This window comes from Cryptomeria japonica, unplaced genomic scaffold (assembly GCF_030272615.1).
Source record: "Cryptomeria japonica unplaced genomic scaffold, Sugi_1.0 HiC_scaffold_135, whole genome shotgun sequence".
In the NCBI taxonomy this organism is placed as follows: domain Eukaryota; kingdom Viridiplantae; phylum Streptophyta; class Pinopsida; order Cupressales; family Cupressaceae; genus Cryptomeria; species Cryptomeria japonica.
Genome location: NW_026728957.1, coordinates 223,193 through 243,058, shown reverse-complemented (window position 1 = coordinate 243,058; position 19,866 = coordinate 223,193). Strand labels below are relative to the sequence as shown.

The window sequence follows — 19,866 nt, the reverse complement described above, 5'->3', positions numbered from 1 at the left end:
ACACTTGAGGTAAAGGTTAAAAGGGGTGTTTTAATTTTTTGGAGGGGTCGGATGGATGGTTTATTACAAAGTGAAGGAAGAAAGAAGGATAAAAAGAGGGTTGCATGCCTTTTTTATAGCTACGCAGCACACTCTTAGAGGTAAACCCTATTAATTTTATTTTGTTGATCTTCAATTTGTTAGTTCTATTAACAATCGTGTGGCTATTCAAAATTAATCTAAATACAAGTACTTAATTCTACAATGTTCCAACAACTAAATGTATATTCAAATTCGATGAACATCATATATATATATATAGAGAGAGTTGGATCAAAATTTCATGATAGTTTACTAGTGTATACATATAGAGAACTTCTTGTAAATAAAAATTTTCTTGTATTACTATATTGTGAAATTAAGAGAAGCTACAAAATAATTTCATTTATCCTAAAGACTAAAATAGGCATCATTAATCATGTTTATATCAATTTACTCGACTTCAAATGCTAAAGACTAAAATATATAGTGCGCATGATTCATCTTAATAGGAATACATGGCATCAAGGTAATTTTTAAGGAAACACGTAACTGTCCCACTTTATCCGTCAAATAAAATTGAAACACGACACATCGTGTAATTCGGCAAAATATTTTTTACCAGATAGTCGACGGCTAGGAAACGAAAAAGACCCGAGAACAGTGTAATGTCACATTAAACATACTTTAATTTAAATTCTCGATGATGATAAGGTGGAGAAGTGAAAAGAAAGGTTTGTTTATGGCATTTTCGGGCTGCTCGCAGACCGATGGATAATTATTATTTAACATGTTTTTATATAGAGCCATGTACCATGTGCTCGTAAGCTCCATCTATCCTCTATATATGCATAGTTATTGTAGGGGCAAATTCAATATAGCTAATTCCTTGTAAGTCTGTCCATACATTCTTCCAATTCTTGCAATCGATGTCGAATCAGGAGCTTCTTCCAATCGATGTCTCGGGGGACGTGGGTGATAGAATCCTGAGTGTCGATGGAGGAGGAGTACGGGGTCTTATTCCTGTGCAATTGCTCAAATTCTTAGAGCACCAGTTGCAGGTACAGTTTATAAATTGTATTCTTTAGCTGCACAATTCATATAGTTTTATTTGCACAAATGTATTACTTACTGAAATGCTTCGTTTTTATCAGAAATTGGATGGGGAAGATGCCAGACTAGCAGATTATTTCAATATAATGGCAGGTACCAGCACTGGAGGTCTCATCACCACAATGTTAGCCACTATAGACCCGAATGACCACAAACACAATCGTCCTTTTAGTACCCAGAAAATTGAAGATTTCTACTTGAAGAATGCGAGTTTGATATTTCCTCAACCAAGGTTAGTAGCAAGTGATTGCAATATTTGGAGTAAAATTCTCTTGCAATAAATATTTGTTGTGTTTACGCAAAACTTCTCTTGTTGTTGGACTCGTAGCAAATGGAATATTTTTCACGGCATTTTTGGTCCCAAATACAATGGCAAACATCTGGTCGATATCTTAGAACAAGAGAAATTTCACGAAAGACGGCTGTGTGATACGGCTACTAACCTGGTGATACCCACCTTCGATATAAAGACGCAGTTTCCTACAATTTTCGCCAGTCATGAGGTATTTCATTTTATTTTATAGGATGATCTTGAGTTATGAAGATGAAGAATAGACGAGGATGATTCTTACGATGATATGTGCAGGCGAAAGTAGATCCGCTGAAGAATCCACATCTAATGGACGTATGCCTCTCCACAACTGCAGCTCCTACCTATTTTCCATGTCACCAGTTTACAACAAATTCCAGTGACGGAAAGACCCAAGTTTTTAACTTAGTAGATGGAGGAGTAGCGGCTAATAATCCTGTAATGCCTGCTTGTATTATGAGTAGAGATTTTGATCAGATTTTTATTTCACATCAATAAACTATTATAAGGGTCTCACAACAATTTTCTAATTATGCAGACCTTGATAGCAATGAACTTAGTCACTCGAGCAGTTCATCAGGATACAAGAATAGTAGACAAAAGGTATTGTATTGTATTGTATTTTGATACTATTTAGAATAAACATCTCATATAAAATGAATGCTTGATGCTGGGAAATATTAATTAGAAGCTCAACTATGTTAACCAGAGGTTGTTATTTACAGGAGCACCTTGACCACTTTATTGTACTTTCTCTTGGAACGGGATTAGAAGAGGGTATTGAATGGGACGCAAAAAAGGCTGCCACATGGGGAAGCTTGAAGTGGATTACTCACGATGGAAGAACGCCTCTCATAGAATCTATCATGAATGCAAGTTCAGACATGGTCAACATTCATACAGCTTTGATGCTCCATCATGTCAAAGAAAACTATCTTAGAATCCAGGTCTTTTTCATAGTTTCCAATAATGTTCCTTGAAACGATAAGGCCTCTAGATCTATAATTCTACAGACCATGTTTCTGCTGTAATTTTCTGTATGGTTAACATGTGGGCTTTCATACTGTAGGAATGGCAACTAAAAGGAAGCGAAGCAAAGATGGACCTCAGTACGGATGAGAACCTGAGGAATCTTGTGAAGAAAGGCCAGGAACTATTGGATAAGCCTGTTAGAAGTTTAAATTTGGAGACTGGGCGTCCTGAGACAGTGAAGAACGACTACACAAACAGGATGGCATTGACTAAGTATCTCCCATAACTCTCTAACTCTTCCTTGTATTTTCAGATCCTAGTTTCCTATCATTTTGTTCTCACCATAACTATCATTTCCACTTGCCAGAATGGCTGAACGACTCTCCAAGGAGAAGAAGTTGAGGGATAAACGGAGCGCATCTTCTGCACTTTCTATGAATGGCCATAGTGTTGGAATAAACATCTGAACTTCTTTCTTCCATTCCAATCACACCTTACGCTAGAATTTTGTGTAGACTTTTTAATTAAAAAACATATCCGGGTGTTGGTGAGCCACACAGCTGATTTATGTAGTGGTAAACACAGCAATTCAAGATTTAGCTGTGTTTTTGCCAACTAATAGATTTCATTTCATTGTGTTTTTTTTTTATAGCTAAATTATTATTTTATGTTCTCCAAATATTAATAGCATTGCAGTTGTGGACAACAAGGCAATGTAAGTTTTATATTCATTCCAAAAGTGCTTGGAGTGGATGCATAAACGTTCCCTACAGCACTTAGTTGGGCATCTTCAAGGAATTGTCTTATTATTGTATTCTTTACTGATAACACTGTATTCGTGGAATGGTTTGTATTATCGTTGGATTAAAGAGTATAGATGTTATTATGATTTTTGTTTGGTTTTTAATAGTATTTTTAATTATAGAAGATTTGAAGTCAGTATTATTTGGATGCCTAAAACATTTAATACTTGATCAATCAATTATGATAAGAAATCAGAAATTGAGGGTATCCAGTCTTATCCTTATTATGTTCATTCAACTAGTTTTATAAATAATAGATTCATTTAAAACGATTCAAATTTGACAAAAAAAAAAATTAAAATTTCTTATTTTATCCAAATGTTTTAATCAACAAAAAGCTTAATGTCAATCACTTAACATCAGATCATTCATGTTCAGTCCGCAGTGCAGAGGTATTGAATAGTGATGATTCCCCTCTACCATCTTGGAAACATATTTGTGTGCTTGCAAATTCCTTTCGTAAAATCTCGGAAGCAAAGTGGCGGGAACAACAATAATGGGGAGAAATATTTCGAGATGAGAATGTTAAGAAAACAGAAAAAAATTAAGCTTACAGCAGATTAAACAGAAAATACAAATTGCATAGAGATAACGAATCACATAATGAAGAAGTTGAGGGATAAACAGAGCGCATCTTTTGTACTTTCCGTGAATGACCATTCCAATGGCCATGGTGTTGGAATAAACATCTGAACTTCTTTCTTCCATTCCAGTCACACCTTATGCTAGAATTTTTGTGTAGAGCTTTTAATAAAAAAACATTTCAGGGTGTTGGTGAGCCACACAGCTAATTAGTGTAGCAGCAAACAGCACAATTCATGCCATGTCGCTCTGTCTTCTTTTCAGCTAAATGATAACTTTATGTTCCCAAAATATTAATAACGTTGATTAATTAGAGATTGACCAGCCAATATGGTAAGGTTTATGTTCATTCCAAAAGTGCTTGGAGTGGATGCATAAACGTCCCCTACAGCACTTAGTTGGGCCTCTTCAAAGAATTCTGTCTTATTATTGCATTATTCAGTGACAACATCGTACAAGGGGACTGGTTTGTATCGTCGTTGCATTGATTGAATGTGTGACATGATTCTTCCATTTATAATGCTCCTTACAAGCTACTCATGGCATAGATGTTACTATTGTATTTAAAATCATTTTAATAGTTGATCAACCTATCTTGTTCGATTAATTGAAATGAATTATTGTTTGACTTTAGTAATGCTTAGATTTTACTCTATCTCATTTATTTTTATAATATTTAAATTTTTTAATTTTATGGAATCATAATCTACTCTACAAAATTAGAGGGGGTAACAATAAGGTAAATATTCAGATTCGGATCAGAGGTAGACCCGTCCGCAATGGAAGGGACCCCAATAGAGGGGGATAAAGGCAAGTAGAAACTATACACACTCCATATACGACCATCGTGGAGACGGGGTTTGCCCTTTTTCATGGATTTACAAATAGATTGAGAAAAATAGGACATAATCCAAAAGGGGAAATTCATTCATACCCAATACTAGAGATGATAGTATCGGAAAAGTCTACATATGGAAGCTTCTTTTCTTACCGTCCAAGGTGAAGTAATTCATTACCATCAAAGCCACATCCTTCCTAATGTAGAGGAGATCGTCCCTGTTGTAGCCACTTTGTTGCTTGGAAACTCCCTCTCTTCGTTCAAAAAGCTAATCAAAGTCATTCTCGTAATTCCCTTTGGGATTCTTTGGGAAGGACACATCATCAAGGTCCAACCTTGTCACCTTCCTAGAAGTCCTTGTCAAAACCACAAAAGTAACACTGCCATTGTTCATGTTCCTATTGTCCCAAGCATTAACAAAATTAGGAGAGAGCTTAGACTCATGGCTAGTCATCCATTCAACATAGTTATATAGGTTCCCTTTAATCACCCTGTCCCACGCCTCCTCATTATTTTTGAATTTGGAGCAATTGTCAGGTTCAGTCTAAATCAAATAGCCACCCATAGTTGCAAGATATAAAACCAAGTTGAGGAACTGGCAAGCTTGGGGAATATAGTGGTAGGTAGTACCATCAATGATTTTTAAATCTCACCAACTTAACCAACAAGGAAAGGAAATGGCAAGGTGGAAAAGTTCAAAAAATCCAACTTTGAGATTATGCATCATTAATTGATGAGTCCTTCAAGATCATGGCATGAGCCTCCACCGGTATTTCGTGCAAGTGGATGCATATTTTAAAATTATTAACATGCGCGCCCATCCCCTACAACTTATCTTCCACACAGTTGCCTTCCCATCTCATGTCACAAAACCTGACGTCTCCCAGAAAGGAAGGAGCTCGTGACACTTGGCAATGAGAGAATTAATTTTCCAATCCGGTTTTGTTTCCTTTCTAAGCATCGTGATGGTATTTCTTAAGTCACCTTCAATAATGGCACACTTAAGTCCCTTTTTCCTGGCCATGATCAACCCATAATAAACAACTGCCACTTTAGCCATATTGTTGCAACTCAATTTTTGAAGTGTTTGTGGAATTGTAGATCCCTATAGGTGGTTTGTTATTATGGTAGATTCCTATATGTCTTTTTTACGAAAAAACCAACGAAACGTGAGTCATGTGAGACACAAACAACACTTTATCACGAAAACGTAAAGTATTAAAATTTGGGGTTATTAAAAAATAATTATTTGGCAGCATTTAAAACATATATAGAAGGCCCAAACCTATATGAGTGAGATACACAAATGGCCATAAACATATATAATTTCAAGAAAAGGGCACGCTAAGAGTGTCAAATTAAAATAGATTTTTTAATATCTCTTGCTTCCCAAAAACCAACGAAATCTAAGCCATGTGAGACCAAAAAAATGCTTTTTCATGAAAATATGAAGTATTAAAAATTGAGGTTATTCTCCCCAACCTGATCGACGAGAGACTTGTCCCTAGAAAGTTTTGTTCATCAAATCTGAGAAGACACGGACCCATCAATATCTTTACTAAGTAAGCTTTTCTTTTGAGAAGGTGATTAATGACATAAAAGACATCTGAGATCTTATCCGCCGCAACTGGGGATATTATTTATGAAGACAAACCTAATTCTCCTTCAAAATATTTATGATTACCATTTTCCAAATTAATTTTCATGGCGTCAACAACTTTGTGTGAAGGTTAAGGCAGTGCATTTAACATTTATTCCTTAAAAGTACAACAATGAGTGCCACCAGGTGATAAGTGCTCCCAACAGAAAGGTGGATGCCATCTACAATCCTCCTATATGAACATTGTTGACATCATCTATGAAAGCACGGGATAATGGAATGAAGAGCAAAATCCAACAAATCTGCAAAAACAAGAAAGCTAGATAATAATTAATTTGACATGTCCCGAGCCAAAGCCAAAGCTAGGACGATTTCCTCATTAGCTTCAATATGATTGAAGAAAATATAACCTTCAAGAAGTCTACAACCCTTATTCACCAAGGCATCTACCACGGTTTTGACTTCTCTAAAATAATGTGATATAGTTTATGCTTCAAACACTAGTAATAAACTCTAGGACTCGTACTTAATACACCTAATTTTCCAGCTTGGAGCGTCTAGCTTTTTAAGTGCAAAGATCATATATATAAAGTCCCCCTCTATGTTAAGATTCCTAACTCTGTATTTGATTGCCAATCTTCTCCCAAACACTAAAGCAAGAGCCTTTGCCCCGTTGTTAACATTATTTTGGGTTTCTTAAATGTGTAGAAAATTTGTATCTCTTAAGCTCCCTCGGAAGTCAATTCTAATAGGGGGTAAATTGAGAAAATTAAGGTTGTTAGGCAATTTTTGATATCCCAACCAATGTGCCTTTGGTTGCATTTAGGACACTTGAGGTAAAGGTTAAAAGGGGTGTTTTAATTTTTTTGAGGGGTCGGATGGATGGTTTGTTACAAAGTGAAGGAAGAAAGAAGGATAAAAAGAGGGTTGCATGCGTTTTTTATAGCTACGCAGCACACTCTTAGAGGTAAACCCTATTAATTTTATTTTGTTGATCTTCAATTTGTTAGTTCTATTAACAATCGTGTGGCTATTCAAAATTAATCTAAATACAAGTACTTAATTCTACAATGTTCCAACAACTAAATGTATATTCAAATTCGATGAACATCATATATATATATATATATATATATATATATATAGAGTTGGATCAAAATTTCATGATAGTTTACTAGTGTATACATATAGAGAACTTCTTGTAAATAAAAATTTTCTTGTATTACTATATTGTGAAATTAGGAGAAGCTACAAAATAATTTCATTTATCCTAAAGACTAAAATAGGCATCATTAATCATGTTTATATCAATTTACTCGACTTCAAATGCTAAAGACTAAAATATATAGTGCGCATGATTCATCTTAATAGGAATACATGGCATCAAGGTAATTTTTAAGGAAACACGTAACTGTCCCACTTTATACGTCAAATAAAATTGAAACACGACACATCGTGTAATTCGGCAAAATATTTTTTACCAGATAGCCGACGGCTAGGAAACGAAAAAGACCCGAGAACAGTGTAATGTCACATTAAACATACTTTAATTTAAATTCTCGATGATGATAAGGTGGAGACGTGAAAAGAAAGGTTTGTTTATGGCATTTTCGGGCTGCTCGCAGACCGATGGATAATGATTATTTAACATGTTTTTATATAGAGCCATGTACCATGTGCCCGTAAGCTCCATCTATCCTCTATATATGCATAGTTATTGTAGGGGCAAATTCAATATAGCTAATTCCTTGTAAGTCTGTCCATACATTCTTCCAATTCTTGCAATCGATGTCGAATAAGGAGCTTCTTCCAATCGATGTCTCGGGGGACGTGGGTGCTAGAATCCTGAGTGTCGATGGAGGAGGAGTACGGGGTCTTATTCCTGTGCAATTACTCAAATTCTTAGAGCACCAGTTGCAGGTACAGTTTATAAATTGTATTCTTTTGCTGCACAATTCATATAGTTTTATTTCCACAAATGTATTACTTACTGAAATGCTTCGTTTTTATAAGAAATTGGATGGGGAAGATGCCAGACTAGCAGATTATTTCAATATAATGGCAGGTACCAGCACTGGAGGTCTCATCACCACAATGTTAGCCAATGAAGATGAAGAATAGACGAGGATGATTCTTACGATGATATGTGCAGGCGAAAGTAGACCCGCTGAAGAATCCACATCTAATGGACGTATGCCTCTCCACAACTGTAGCTCCTACCTATTTTCCATCTCACCAGTTTACAACAAATTCCAGTGACGGAAAGACCCAAGTTTTTAACTTAGTAGATGGAGGAGTAGCGGCTAATAATCCTGTAATGCCTGCTTGTATTATGAGTAGAGATTTTGATCAGATTTTTATTTCACATCAATAAACTATTATAAGGGTCTCACAACAATTTTCTAATTATGCAGACCTTGATAGCAATGAACTTAGTCACTCGAGCAGTTCATCAGGATACAAGAATAGTCGACAAAAAGGTATTGTATTGTATTGTACTTTGATACTATTTAGAATAAACATCTCATATAAAACAAATGCTTGATGCTGGGAAATATTAATTAGAAGCTCAACTATGTTAACCAGAGGTTGTTATTTACAGGAGCACCTTGACCACTTTGTTGTACTTTCTCTTGGAACGGGATTAGAAGAGGGTATTGAATGGGACGCAAAAAAGGCTGCCACATGGGGAAGCTTGAAGTGGATTACTCACGATGGAAGAACGCCTCTCATAGAATCTATCATGAATGCAAGTTCAGACATGGTCAACATTCATACAGCTTTGATGCTCCATCATGTCAAAGAAAACTATCTTAGAATCCAGGTCTTTTTCATAGTTTCCAATAATGTTCCTTGAAACGATAAGGCCTCTAGATCTATAATTCTACAGACCATGTTTCTGCTGTAATTTTCTGTATGGTTAACATGTGGGCTTTCATACTGTAGGAATGGCAACTAAAAGGAAGCGAAGCAAAGATGGACCTCAGTACGGATGAGAACCTGAGGAATCTTGTGAAGAAAGGCCAGGAACTATTGGATAAGCCTGTTAGAAGTTTAAATTTGGAGACTAGGCGTCCTGAGACAGTGAAGAACGACTACACAAACAGGATGGCATTGACTAAGTATCTCCCATAACTCTCTAACTCTTCCTTGTATTTTCAGATCCTAGTTTCCTATCATTTTGTTCTCACCATAACTAATATTTCCACTTGCCAGAATGGCTGAACGACTCTCCAAGGAGAAGAAGTTGAGGGATAAACGGAGCGCATCTTCTGCACTTTCTATGAATGGCCATAGTGTTGGAATAAACATCTGAACTTCTTTCTTCCATTCCAATCACACCTTACGCTAGAATTTTGTGTAGACTTTTTAATTATAAAACATATCCGGGTGTTGGTGAGCCACACAGCTGATTTATGTAGTGGTAAATACAGCAATTCAAGATTTAGCTGTGTTTTTGCCAACTAATAGATGTCATTTCATTGTGTTTTTTTTTTTATAGCTAAATTATTATTTTATGTTCTCCAAATATTAATAGCATTGCAGTTGTGGACAACAAGGCAATGTAAGTTTTATATTCATTCCAAAAGTGCTTGGAGTGGATGCATAAACTTTCCCTACAACACTTAGTTGGGCATCTTCAAGGAATTGTCTTATTATTGTATTCTTTACTGATAACACTGTATTCGGGGAATGGTTTGTATTATCGTTGGATTAAAGAGTATAGATGTTATTATGATTTTTGTTTGGTTTTTAATAGTATTTTTAATTATAGAAGATTTGAAGTCAGTATTATTTGGATGCCTAAAACATTTAATACTTGATCAATCAATTATGATAAGAAATCAGAAATTGAGGGTATCCAGTCTTATCCTTATTATGTTCGTTCAACTAGTTTTATAAATAATAGATTCATTTAAAACGATTCAAATTTGACAAAAAAAAAAATTAAAATTTCTTATTTTATCCAAATGTTTTAATCAACAAAAAGCTTAATGTCAATCACTTAACATCAGATCATTCATGTTCAGTCCGCAGTGCAGAGGTATTGAATAGTGATGATTCCCCTCTACCATCTTGGAAACATATTTGTGTGCTTGCAAATTCCTTTCGTAAAATCTCGGAAGCAAAGTGGCGGGAACAACAATAATGGGGAGAAATATTTCGAGATGAGAATGTTAAGAAAACAGAAAAAAATTAAGCTTACAGCAGATTAAACAGAAAATACAAATTGCATAGAGATAACGAATCACATAATGAAGAAGTTGAGGGATAAACAGAGCGCATCTTTTGTACTTTCCGTGAATGACCATTCCAATGGCCATGGTGTTGGAATAAACATCTGAACTTCTTTCTTCCATTCCAGTCACACCTTATGCTAGAACTTTTGTGTAGAGCTTTTAATAAAAAAACATTTCAGGGTGTTGGTGAGCCACACAGCTAATTAGTGTAGCAGCAAACAATGCAATTCATGCCATGTCGCTCTGTCTTCTTTTCAGCTAAATGATAACTTTATGTTCTCAAAACATTAATTACGTTGAATAATTAGAGATTGACCAGCCAATATTGTAAGGTTTATGTTCAATCCAAAAGTGCTTGGAGTGGATGCATAAACGTCCCTTACAGCACTTAGTTGGGCCTCTTCAAAGAATTCTGTCTTATTATTGCATTATTCAGTGACAACATTGTACATGGGACTAGTTTGTATCGTCGTTGCATTGAATGTGTGACATGATTCTTCCATTTATAATGCTCCTTACAAGCTACTCATGGCATAGATGTTACTATTGTATTTAAAATCATTTTAATAGTTGATCAGCCTATCTTGTTCGATTAATTGAAATGAATTATTGTTTGACTTTAGTAATGCTTAGATTTTACTCTATCTCATTTATTTTTATAATATTAAATTTTTTAATTTTATGGAATCAAAATTAATGAGGATTAAAATTAAGATGAGGCATAATTAGGTAGAATAAAGATTAAGATCAAAGTTGAAAATAGTTCAAATATATTTATAATCTTTTTAGATAATTATAATAAAAAATTATATTTAAGAATAAATTTATTGTTATAATTATAGTTAGAGAGATTAAGTTGGAATCACAATTATATTATATTTTTAATTAAGATATGATTATAAAAATAATTAATTAGAAAGCATTAAATTAATTTAAGAGGGATTTTTTTTTTATAACTAAAATTATATAATCTTATTTTAACTATATAATGATTCAATTTAGGATTGAAAATATATAAAATACAATACATATAATATTTATTATTAATCAAAATTTTAAAAATCTATAAACTAGCTTTAAATATTTCAATTAATCATATTATAACTTGAATTTTAATTAATATTTACTTTAAGTATAAAAAAGTTGGATCTTAAAAGGTGAGTGAGTAAGGAACCAATCTGTCGTTTAGTTTATGAGAAGCCTCTTATTTCTCAAAATATTGGTCAGTGGGAGGGCAATGAGGTATTTAAAGTGTCATTTTTAGAGGAGCGAGTTTCAAGATATCTCTCATAGCTTCAAAGCAGGGCTCTTATTGGTAAGATTTTGAATTTCTCTCCAAATATTAATAAGCTTTGAAATTGGGGTCAATGAATTTTTTTATAATGATAATGGTAGTGGATTTTTTATTATGATATTTTCTATTAAGTCTGATCAAGATTGTGCTCATAGATGCAAATCTTGGTTTTTTGAGGGTCTTGGCTTGTTTACTCAATCATGGGTACCTAATTTTAACCCCCATTTAACCATAATAAATTTTTCCCTCTTTTGGGTATTTTGGCACTCTCTCCCATTGGAATATTGAGATTTGGACATCATTCAAACATTAGGAAATCAGATGGGCATTTTTCTGAGGTGCGATCTCCATTCGTTAGAACATGCAAATATTCTACTCTTGTTTTGTCTTCTTCTTGATCTGTATAAAATTCTTGTCAATCTATTGTTATTCAACCTAAATATGATTGTTGGGTTCAACAAAATGTGATAGAAATAAGTTAACTATAGTGGATGAGCATATGGACAATCTAGGTCATTTCACCTTAGCCTATCATGCCACCCACAATGAAGAAATAAGGGTGTTTAAGGATTCGGTCTGTAACTCTAATCTATGTTCATTTGCATCAAATTTAGCCTGTTTCTCTATAATGAAATACATAAATATGTCTCTTGCAATGTTTGAAGAAGCTCCTTCTTAGAGGCCAACCAAGAATTCTCAATTGGTAGTCTTCACAGTGTCCTTTTTCAATTCCCCTTCCCTCAAATCTAATCTTAGAAGGTTTCTTTCAAGCCAAAGCCTTCTTCTAGGGTCTTCAATTCAAGTAACTGTTCCAAATTTTTCTTCTAACCAAGCTGTTACTTTGACCTAATCTCAGTCATGCTTCTGAGATAGAGTTCTCAGCAAGGATGGTTTTGTGTTTACCCCCATATTGTTTTGATTAATAAAGGTGGGATAGGCCTGTACCAATGCATAACCACAAAGTGACACCAAGAGTGGATGAGGGATGCACAACCAACCAAAAAAAACCCTACCAAACACAACAAAAACCCTAACAGGGAGAACAGATAGCCAACACCTAAACTAAAACACCAACATGCAGAAGAAAAAAATTAAAAAAATGTAGGTCCACCAAAACACAAAACATCTCTCTCACACAGGCACCACGTGATGGCCTACTACTTGGGGGTATCCTTGTCCTGCCAATCTTGACACAAACTAAGCACTTTATCAGAAAAAATAATTTTTTCACTTGAACTAATCCAAGAACCATTTACGAGACCAACGCAGAGTCACGGCTAGCCTTAATCATCAATGCACTGGGGCCGGCTCTCGTGGGAAAGGAATCCATGCGCCATCATTCTTTCACCCTTCTCATTTCTATCTCATCATGGATAGCCTATAGGGAGGCATTGTTCTTGCTAGCCACATCTCTGCAAGCATAGTTGACCTCCTCAATTTTGTTTTTAAGGGCCCCCTAGGTTTTATTGACCTCTTCAAGCTCATGCTTGCTACTCGGATTCTTTATCGTAGAGTCCATGTCTATAAAATTTCCACCCACCATTTCCCACTACCCCATAATGTCCACAAGATCATTAGCAATTTTCCAAACTCTATCCCCATCCAACTCATCAACCCATGTGTTGTCCCTAGCCTCAACCTTGGCTGTCGCCTCAAGCCCATTGTTCTTATTCATCGCCACATTCATTTGCATGAAGAGACATTCAATCAACTCTTCCGGAATTTGAGCGTCCTCATGCAGGTGCTTCACAATTTTTTCTACAGTTGAAGTGGTGCTCTTAACGTTGGAATTACTAAGGGAGGTTTAAGGGGGAGGACTAGGGTTTCCTTCAATCTTAGCAAGGGACGAATACGCCCTTAAGCTATCCGAGGAGCCTAAATCCTCCGACGATAGAGACTTAGAGCCAGAATGAACAATCTCATTAACCACATCTTGTTGTATCTGAAACTGGACACCCACATCTTGGTAGTAACAATGCCCCTAAATTTGGAAGTAACAATGCCCCTAAATTTGGCAATTATAGCAGGGTTTTTCCTATTGGGAAACTTAGAACTAGAGTGAGGCATAATCTATTCTACAAAATTAGACGGGGTAACAATAAGGTAAATATTCAGATTTGGATCAGAGGTAGACCCAGCCGCAATGCAAGGGACCCCAATAGAGGGGGACAAAGGCAAGTAGAAACTATACACTCTCCATATACAACCGTCATGGAGAGGGGGTTTGCCCTTTTCCATGGATTTGCAAATAGATTGAGAAAAATAAGACATAATCCAGAAGGGGAAATTCATTCATACCCCATACTGGAGATGATAGCATCGGAAAAGTCTACATATGGAAGCTTCTTTTCTTACCATCCAAGGTGAAGTAATTCATTACCATCAAAGCCACATCCTTCCTAATGCAGAGGAGATCATCCTTGTTGTAGCCACTTTGATGCTTGAAAACTCCCTCTCTCTGTTCAAAAAGCTGATCAAAGTCATCCTCGTAATTCCCTTCGGGATTTTTTGGGAAGGACACATCATCAAGGTCCAACCTTGTCACCTTCCTAGAAGTCCTTGTCAAAACCACAAAAGTAACACTGCCATTGTTCACATTCCTATTGTACCAAGCATTAACAAAATTAAGAGAGAGCTTAGACTCATGGCTAGTCATCCATTCAACATAATTATATAGGTTCCCTTTAATCACCCTATCCCACACCTCCTCATTATTTTTGAATTTGGAGTAATTATCAGGTTCAGTCTAAATCAAATAGCCACCCATAGTTGCAAGATATAAAACCAAGTTGAGGAACTGACAAGCTTGGGGAATATAGTGGTAGGTAGTACCATCAATGATTTTTAAATCTCACCAACTTAACCAACAAGGAAAGTAAATGGCAAGGTGGAAAATTTCAAAAAATCCAACTTTGAGATTATGCATCATTAATTGATGAGTCCTTCAAGATCGTGGGACGAGCGTCCACCGATATTTCATGCAAGTGGATGCATATTTTAAAATTATTAACATGCATGCCCATCCCCACCAACTTATCTTCCACACAGTTGCCTTCCCATCTCATGCCACAAAACCTGATGTCTCCTAGAAAGGGAAGGAGCTCGTGACACTTGGCAATGAGAGAATTAATTTTCCAATCCGGTTTTGTTTCCTTCCTAAGCATCGTGATGGTATTTCTTAAGTCACCTTCAATAGTGGCACACTTAAGTCCCTTTTTCCTGGCCATGATCAACCCATAATAAACAACTGCCACTTTAGCCATATTGTTGCATTGTTTGTGGAATTGTAGATCCCTATAGGTGGTTTTTTATTATGGTAGATTCCTATATCTCTTTTTTCCCAAAAATCCAACGAAACGTGAGTCATGTGAGACACAAACAACACTTTATCATGAAAACGTAAAGTATTAAAAATTGGGGTTATTAAAAAATAATTATTTGACAGCATTCAAAACATATATAGAAGGCCCAAACCTATACGAGTGAGATACACAAATGGCCATAAACATATATAATTTCAAGAAAAGGGCAAGCTAGGAGTGTCAAATTAAAATAGATTTTTTAATATTTCTTGCTTCCCAAAAACCAACGAAATCTAAGCCATGTGAGACCAAAAAAATGATTTTTCATGAAAGTATAAAGTATTCAAAATTGAGGTTACTCTCCCCAACCTGATCGACGAGAGACTTGTCCCTAGAAAGTTTTGTTCATCGAATTTGAGAAGACACAGACCCATCAGTATCTTTACTGAGTAAGCTTTTCTTTTGAGAAGGTGATTAATGACATAAAAGACATCTGAGATCTTATCCGCTGCAACTGGGGATATTATTTCTGAAGACAAACCTAATTCTCCTTCAAAATATTTACGATTACCATTTTCCAAATTAATTTTCATGGCGTCAACAACTTTGTGTGAAGGTTAAGGCAGTGCATTTAACATTTATTCCTTAAAAGTACAACAATGAGTGCCACCAGGTGATAAGTGCTACCAACAGAAAGGTGGATGCCATCTACAATCCTCCTATATGAACATTGTTGACATCATCTATGAAAGCATGGGATAATGGAATGAAGAGCTAAATCCAACAAATATGCAAAAACAAGAAAGCTAGATAATAATTAATTTGACATGTCCCGAGCCAAAGCCAAAGCTAGGTTGATTTCCTCATTAGCTTCAATATGATTGAAGAAAATATAACCTTCAAGAAGTCTACAACCCTTATTCACCAAGGCATCTACCACAGTTTTGACTTCTCTAAAACAATGTGATATAGTTTATGCTTCAAACACTAGTAATAAACTCCAGGACTCGTACTTAATACACCTAATTTTCCAGCTTGGAGCATCTAGCTTTTTAAGTGCAGAGATCATATACATAAAGTCCCCCTCTATGTTAAGATTCCTAACTCTTTATTTGATTGCCAATCTTCTCCCAAACACTAAAGCAAGAGCCTTCGCCCCGTTGTTAACATTATTTTGGGTTTCTTAAATGTGTAGAAAATTTGTATCTCTTAAGCTACCTCGGAAGTCAATTCTAATAGGGGGTAAATTGAGAAAATTAAGGTTGTTAGGCAATTTTTGATATCCCAACCAATGTGCCTTTGGTTGCATTTAGGACACTTGAGGTAAAGGTTAAAAGGGGTGTTTTAATTTTTTTGAGGGGTCGGATGGATGGTTTGTTACAAAGTGAAGGAAGAAAGAAGGATAAAAAGAGGGTTGCATACATTTTTTATAGCTACGTAGCACACTCTTAGAGGTAAACCCTATTAATTTTATTTTGTTGATCTTCAATTTGTTAGTGTTATTAACAATCACGTGGCTATTCAAAATTAATCTAAATACAAGTACTTAATTCTACAATGTTCCAACAACTAAATATATATTCAAATTCGATGAACATCATATATATATATATATTTGGATCAAAATTTCATGATAGTTTACTAGTGTATACATATAGAGAACTTCTTGTAATTAAGAAATTTTTTGTATTACTATATTGTGAAATTAGGAGAAGCTACAAAATAATTTCATTTATCCTAAAGACTAAAATAAGCATCATTAATCATGTTTATATCAATTTACTCGACTTCAAATGCTAAAGACAAAAATATATAGTGCGCATGATTCATCTTAATAGGAATACATGGCATCAAGGTAATTTTTAAGGAAACACGTAACTGTCCCACTTTATAAGTCAAATAAAATTGAAACACGACACATAGTGTAATTCGGCAAAATATTTTTTACCAGATAGGCGGCGGCTAGGAAACGAAAAAGACCCGAGAACAGTGTAATGTCACATTAAACATAATTTAATTTAAATTCTCGATGATGACAAGGTGGAGACGTGAAAAGAAAGGTTTGTTTATGGCATTTTCGGGCTGCTCGCAGACCGATGGATAATGATTATTTAACATGTGTTTATATATCCTCATAATGATTATTTAACATGTTTTTATATAGAGCCATGTACCATGTGCTTGTAACCTCCATCCATCCTCTATATATGCATAGTTATTGTAGGGGCAAATTCAATATAGCTAATTCCTTGTAAGTCTGTCCATACATTCTTCCAATTCTTGCAATCGATGTCGAATCAGGAGCTTCTTCCAATCGATGTCTCGGGGGACGTGGGTGCTAGAATCCTGAGTGTCGATGGAGGAGGAGTACGGGGTCTTATTCCTGTGCAATTGCTCAAATTCTTAGAGAAGCAGTTGCAGGTACAGTTTATAAATTGTATTCTTTAGCTGCACAATTCATATAGTTTTATTTGCACAAATGTATTACTTACTGAAATGCTTCGTTTTTATCAGAAATTGGATGGGGAAGATGCCAGACTAGCAGATTATTTCAATATAATGGCAGGTACCAGCACTGGAGGTCTCATCACCACAATGTTAGCCACTGCAGACCTGAATGACCACAAACACAATCGTCCTTTTAGTACCCAGAAAATTGAAGATTTCTACTTGAAGAATGCGAGTTTGATATTTCCTCAACCAAGGTTAGTAGCAAGTGATTGCAATATTTGTGGTAAAATTCTCTAGCACCAAATATTTGCTGTGTTTACGCAAAACTTCTCGTGTTGTTGGACTTGTAGCAAATGGAATATTTTTCACGGCATTTTTGGTCCCAAATACAATGGCAAACATCTGGTCGATATCTTAGAACAAGAGAAATTTCACGAAAGACGGCTGTGTGATACGGCTACTAACCTGGTGATACCCACCTTCGATATCAAGACGCAGTTTCCTACAATTTTCGCCAGTCATGAGGTATATCATTTTATTTTATAGGATGATCTTGAGTTATGAAGATGAAGAATAGACGAGGATGATTCTTACGATGATATGTGCAGGCGAAAGTAGATCCGCTGAAGAATCCACATCTAATGGACGTATGCCTCTCCACAACTGCAGCTCCTACCTATTTTCCATCTCACCAGTTTACAACAAATTCCAGTGACGGAAAGACCCAAGTTTTTAACTTAGTAGATGGAGGAGTAGCGGCTAATAATCCTGTAATGCCTGCTTGTATTATGAGTAGAGATTTTGATCAGATTTTTATTAGACATCAATAAACTATTATAAGGGTCTCACAACAATTTTCTAATTATGCAGACCTTGATAGCAATGAACTTAGTCACTCGAGCAGTTCATCAGGATACAAGAATAGTCGACAAAAAGGTATTGTATTGTATCGTATTTTGATACTATTTAGAATAAACATCTCATATAAAACGAATGCTTGATGCTGGGAAATATTAATTAGAAGCTCAACTATGTTAACCAGAGGTTGTTATTTACAGGAGCACCTTGACCACTTTATTGTACTTTCTCTTGGAACGGGATTAGAAGAGGGTATTGAATGGGACGCAAAAAAGGCTGCCACATGGGGAAGCTTGAAGTGGATTACTCACGATGGAAGAACGCCTCTCATAGAATCTATCATGAATGCAAGTTCAGACATGGTCAACATTCATACAGCTTTGATGCTCCATCATGTCAAAGAAAACTATCTTAGAATCCAGGTCTTTTTCATAGTTTCCAATAATGTTCCTTGAAACGATAAGGCCTCTAGATCTATAATTCTACAGACCATGTTTCTGCTATAATTTTCTGTATGGTTAACATGTGGGCTTTCATACTGTAGGAATGGCAACTAAAAGGAAGCGAAGCAAAGATGGACCTCAGTACGGACGAGAACCTGAGGAATCTTGTGAAGAAAGGCCAGGAACTATTGGATAAGCCTGTTAGAAGTTTAAATTTGGAGACTGGGCGTCCTGAGACAGTGAAGAACGACTGCACAAACAGGATGGCATTGACTAAGTATCTCCTATAACTCTCTAACTCTTCCTTGTATTTTCAGATCCTAGTTTCCTATCCTTTTGTTCTCACCATAACTATCATTTCCACTTGCCAGAATGGCTGAACGACTCTCCAAGGAGAAGAAGTTGAGGGATAAACGGAGCGCATCTTCTGCACTTTCTATGAATGGCCATAGTGTTGGAATAAACATCTGAACTTCTTTCTTCCATTCCAATCACACCTTACGCTAGAATTTTGTGTATAATTTTTAATTAAAAAACATATCAGGGTGTTGGTGAGCCACACAGCTGATTTGTGTAATGGTAAACACAGCAATTCAAGATTTAGCTGTGTTTTTGCCAACTAATAGATGCCATTTCATTCTGTTTTTTTTTATAGCTAAATTATTATTTTATGTTCTCCAAATATTAATAGCATTGCAGTTGTGGACAACAAGGCAATGTAAGTTTTATATTCGTTCCAAAAGTGCTTGGAGTGGATGCATAAATGTTCCCTACAGCACTTAGTTGGGCCTCTTCAAGGAATTGTCTTATTATTGTATTCTTTACTGATAACACTGTATTCGGGGAATGGTTTGTATTATCGTTGGATTAAAAAATATAGATGTTATTATGATATTTGTTTGGTTTTTAATAGTATTTTTAATTATAGAAGATTTGAAGTCAGTATTATTTGGATGCCTAAAACATTTAATACTTGATCAATCAATTATGATAAGAAATCAAAAATTGAGGGTATCCAGTCTTATCCTTATTATGTTCATT

General features: G+C 35.5%; 3 protein-coding genes across 3 annotated transcripts; all 3 read left to right on the top strand.

The window, feature by feature from the left end:
* The first annotated feature begins 947 nt into the window (after positions 1 to 947).
* LOC131866222 (patatin-like protein 2) lies at positions 948 to 2,880 on the top strand. The gene is made up of 8 exons (XM_059215434.1): positions 948 to 1,079; positions 1,173 to 1,363; positions 1,460 to 1,634; positions 1,718 to 1,892; positions 1,980 to 2,044; positions 2,167 to 2,388; positions 2,511 to 2,686; positions 2,781 to 2,880. The coding sequence occupies exons 1-8, from the start codon at positions 948 to 950 to the stop codon at positions 2,878 to 2,880; spliced, it is 1,236 nt and encodes a 411-aa protein (XP_059071417.1).
* Positions 2,881 to 8,024: 5,144 nt separating this feature from the next.
* LOC131866221 (patatin-like protein 2) lies at positions 8,025 to 9,552 on the top strand. Its single transcript, XM_059215433.1, has 5 exons — positions 8,025 to 8,316; positions 8,651 to 8,721; positions 8,839 to 9,060; positions 9,183 to 9,358; positions 9,453 to 9,552. The coding sequence occupies exons 1-5, from the start codon at positions 8,025 to 8,027 to the stop codon at positions 9,550 to 9,552; spliced, it is 861 nt and encodes a 286-aa protein (XP_059071416.1).
* A 7,810-nt stretch (positions 9,553 to 17,362) lies between these two features.
* LOC131051944 (patatin-like protein 2) lies at positions 17,363 to 19,296 on the top strand. The gene is made up of 8 exons (XM_057986546.2): positions 17,363 to 17,494; positions 17,588 to 17,778; positions 17,875 to 18,049; positions 18,133 to 18,294; positions 18,395 to 18,460; positions 18,583 to 18,804; positions 18,927 to 19,102; positions 19,197 to 19,296. The coding sequence occupies exons 1-8, from the start codon at positions 17,363 to 17,365 to the stop codon at positions 19,294 to 19,296; spliced, it is 1,224 nt and encodes a 407-aa protein (XP_057842529.2).
* The last annotated feature ends 570 nt before the right edge of the window (positions 19,297 to 19,866 follow it).

Bases quoted from the DNA above. Each gene is read 5' to 3' on its own strand.
- LOC131866221 (XM_059215433.1), top strand. From the start codon at position 8,025: ATGTCGAATAAGGAGCTTCTTCCAATCGATGTCTCGGGGGACGTGGGT. The intron at 8,317-8,650 runs GTCTCATCACCA...CTAATTATGCAG, and splicing joins GGCAGGTACCAGCACTGGAG to ACCTTGATAGCAATGAACTT. The intron at 9,359-9,452 runs GTATCTCCCATA...TCCACTTGCCAG, and splicing joins AACAGGATGGCATTGACTAA to AATGGCTGAACGACTCTCCA.
- LOC131051944 (XM_057986546.2), top strand. From the start codon at position 17,363: ATGTCGAATCAGGAGCTTCTTCCAATCGATGTCTCGGGGGACGTGGGT. The intron at 17,779-17,874 runs GTTAGTAGCAAG...TTGGACTTGTAG, and splicing joins TTGATATTTCCTCAACCAAG to CAAATGGAATATTTTTCACG. The intron at 18,461-18,582 runs GTATTGTATTGT...TGTTATTTACAG, and splicing joins CAAGAATAGTCGACAAAAAG to GAGCACCTTGACCACTTTAT.
- LOC131866222 (XM_059215434.1), top strand. From the start codon at position 948: ATGTCGAATCAGGAGCTTCTTCCAATCGATGTCTCGGGGGACGTGGGT. The intron at 1,893-1,979 runs GTATTATGAGTA...CTAATTATGCAG, and splicing joins TAATCCTGTAATGCCTGCTT to ACCTTGATAGCAATGAACTT. The intron at 2,045-2,166 runs GTATTGTATTGT...TGTTATTTACAG, and splicing joins ACAAGAATAGTAGACAAAAG to GAGCACCTTGACCACTTTAT.